This window comes from Trifolium pratense, linkage group LG1 (genome assembly GCF_020283565.1).
Source record: "Trifolium pratense cultivar HEN17-A07 linkage group LG1, ARS_RC_1.1, whole genome shotgun sequence".
Taxonomy (NCBI): Eukaryota; Viridiplantae; Streptophyta; class Magnoliopsida; order Fabales; family Fabaceae; genus Trifolium; species Trifolium pratense.
The window spans coordinates 30,268,423-30,269,918 of NC_060059.1; the positions used below are offsets into that span (position 1 = coordinate 30,268,423).

Sequence of the window (1,496 nt, forward strand, 5' to 3'; positions counted from 1 at the left end):
TCTTTTTTATATATTATTATATTATATTTACCATTTTAAGAAAAAAAAACATCAATTTTATTGATGAAAGCAACGTAACCAAAGCTTGTCACCAAATTAAAATGTAATAGAATGGTATAATTATTAGTAATAAAAAAATTACCCATGATTGGACCCATTAATAGAGCCGGCTAATTGAACAACCCCATGAACAAACGCCAAACAAAACAATCTTTCTCCAAATAGAAACCCACACTAATGATGATGTATTAGAAACAAAGTCAATTTCATCTTCTTTTCACCTTTCCAACTCATATAAAAACCCTTCTTTCTCTCTTTCATTTTCCATCATAACATAAAAATAATATCTCAAACTTGGATAAAATTTAAATTTTGCTATTATATATCCATGGAATTAGAGATGGTAACTTCAAGTGAAGAAAGTGATGAGCAAGTAGTTCAAGATGAATCTATAGAAACCAAACGTTCTTATGATTGCACATTTTGCAAAAGAGGTTTCACTAATGCAAGGGCATTAGGAGGCCACATGAATATTCATAGAAAAGAGAGAACAAATTATAAAACCAAACAAGGCACACAAAATTCCTCACCTTTTGTTCCAATTGTTTCAAGCCAACCCTCAACTTATTATTGCATTTTGGAATCTCCTAGGAACTATGACATGTATCTTCAACCATCAAAAGCTAACCCTTCCCCACCTAGCTTTTTTCAATATGATTTTCTTAACACAAATTCTCAGTCTATGATGGGAACCAATTTGAGTCTCCAAATTGGTTCAAGCCATGAGGGTAATGATCATGTTTGGAGAGGAATAGGGAAAGATGGTGAAGGGGTGGACCTAGAGCTTAGGCTTGGTCATGATTCATACTCAAACTACTAAGGTATGTCATGCACGTGCAACTGCAGCTACTAATCTCTTTCTCGTCGGATCACGAATGCTAATCAACAGAGTTTACTCTATTCACTAGCACTAGATATCAAACTACCTAGTGTTTTAGAGGATTCGTGTCCCTATATATGTTGTAAAATATAAATATTATGGTAGTTTTGTCAACAAAAAAAAATATTATGGTAGTTTATTACTAATTATTAGGTTCTCTCCTTACCTAAACTCATTTTTTGTTGTAGCGTGATCTATGTAATAAATAGTATAAGCTAGCTCTATGTTTAAATTTTATGTTTGTAAGTTTATGGTAGCAGAATCAGTTCATAATATAAATAATGCTTGAAACACACTTTTTATATAGAAGTAGTGTTTTTTGACGTACGGCATACAAAAGCAGTGTTGTTACGTTGGTTTTATGGTTTTATTCGTTCTCCTTTTCTAATATTATTTCTTTTTTGTGACCTTTACCATAATAGTTTTGGGACAATTACTTATAGGTGAGACATACTCTAACTTTTGATAATTTGGAGGTCTTAGTTACATTGTAGTTTGATGCAATTTTTTTTTTCGTGTAATATTGAAACAAGAATAAGAGCTTTATTTTTTTATA

At 31.4% G+C, this 1,496-nt stretch overlaps 1 protein-coding gene across 1 annotated transcript; it reads left to right on the forward strand.

Annotated features, from left to right (window-relative positions):
• Positions 1-352: 352 nt before the first annotated feature.
• Positions 353-977, forward strand: LOC123901909 (transcriptional regulator TAC1-like). Its single transcript, XM_045951730.1, has one exon. It carries the CDS (start codon positions 389-391, stop codon positions 878-880), a length of 492 nt encoding a protein of 163 aa, XP_045807686.1. The 5' UTR covers positions 353-388; the 3' UTR covers positions 881-977.
• Positions 978-1,496: the final 519 nt, after the last annotated feature.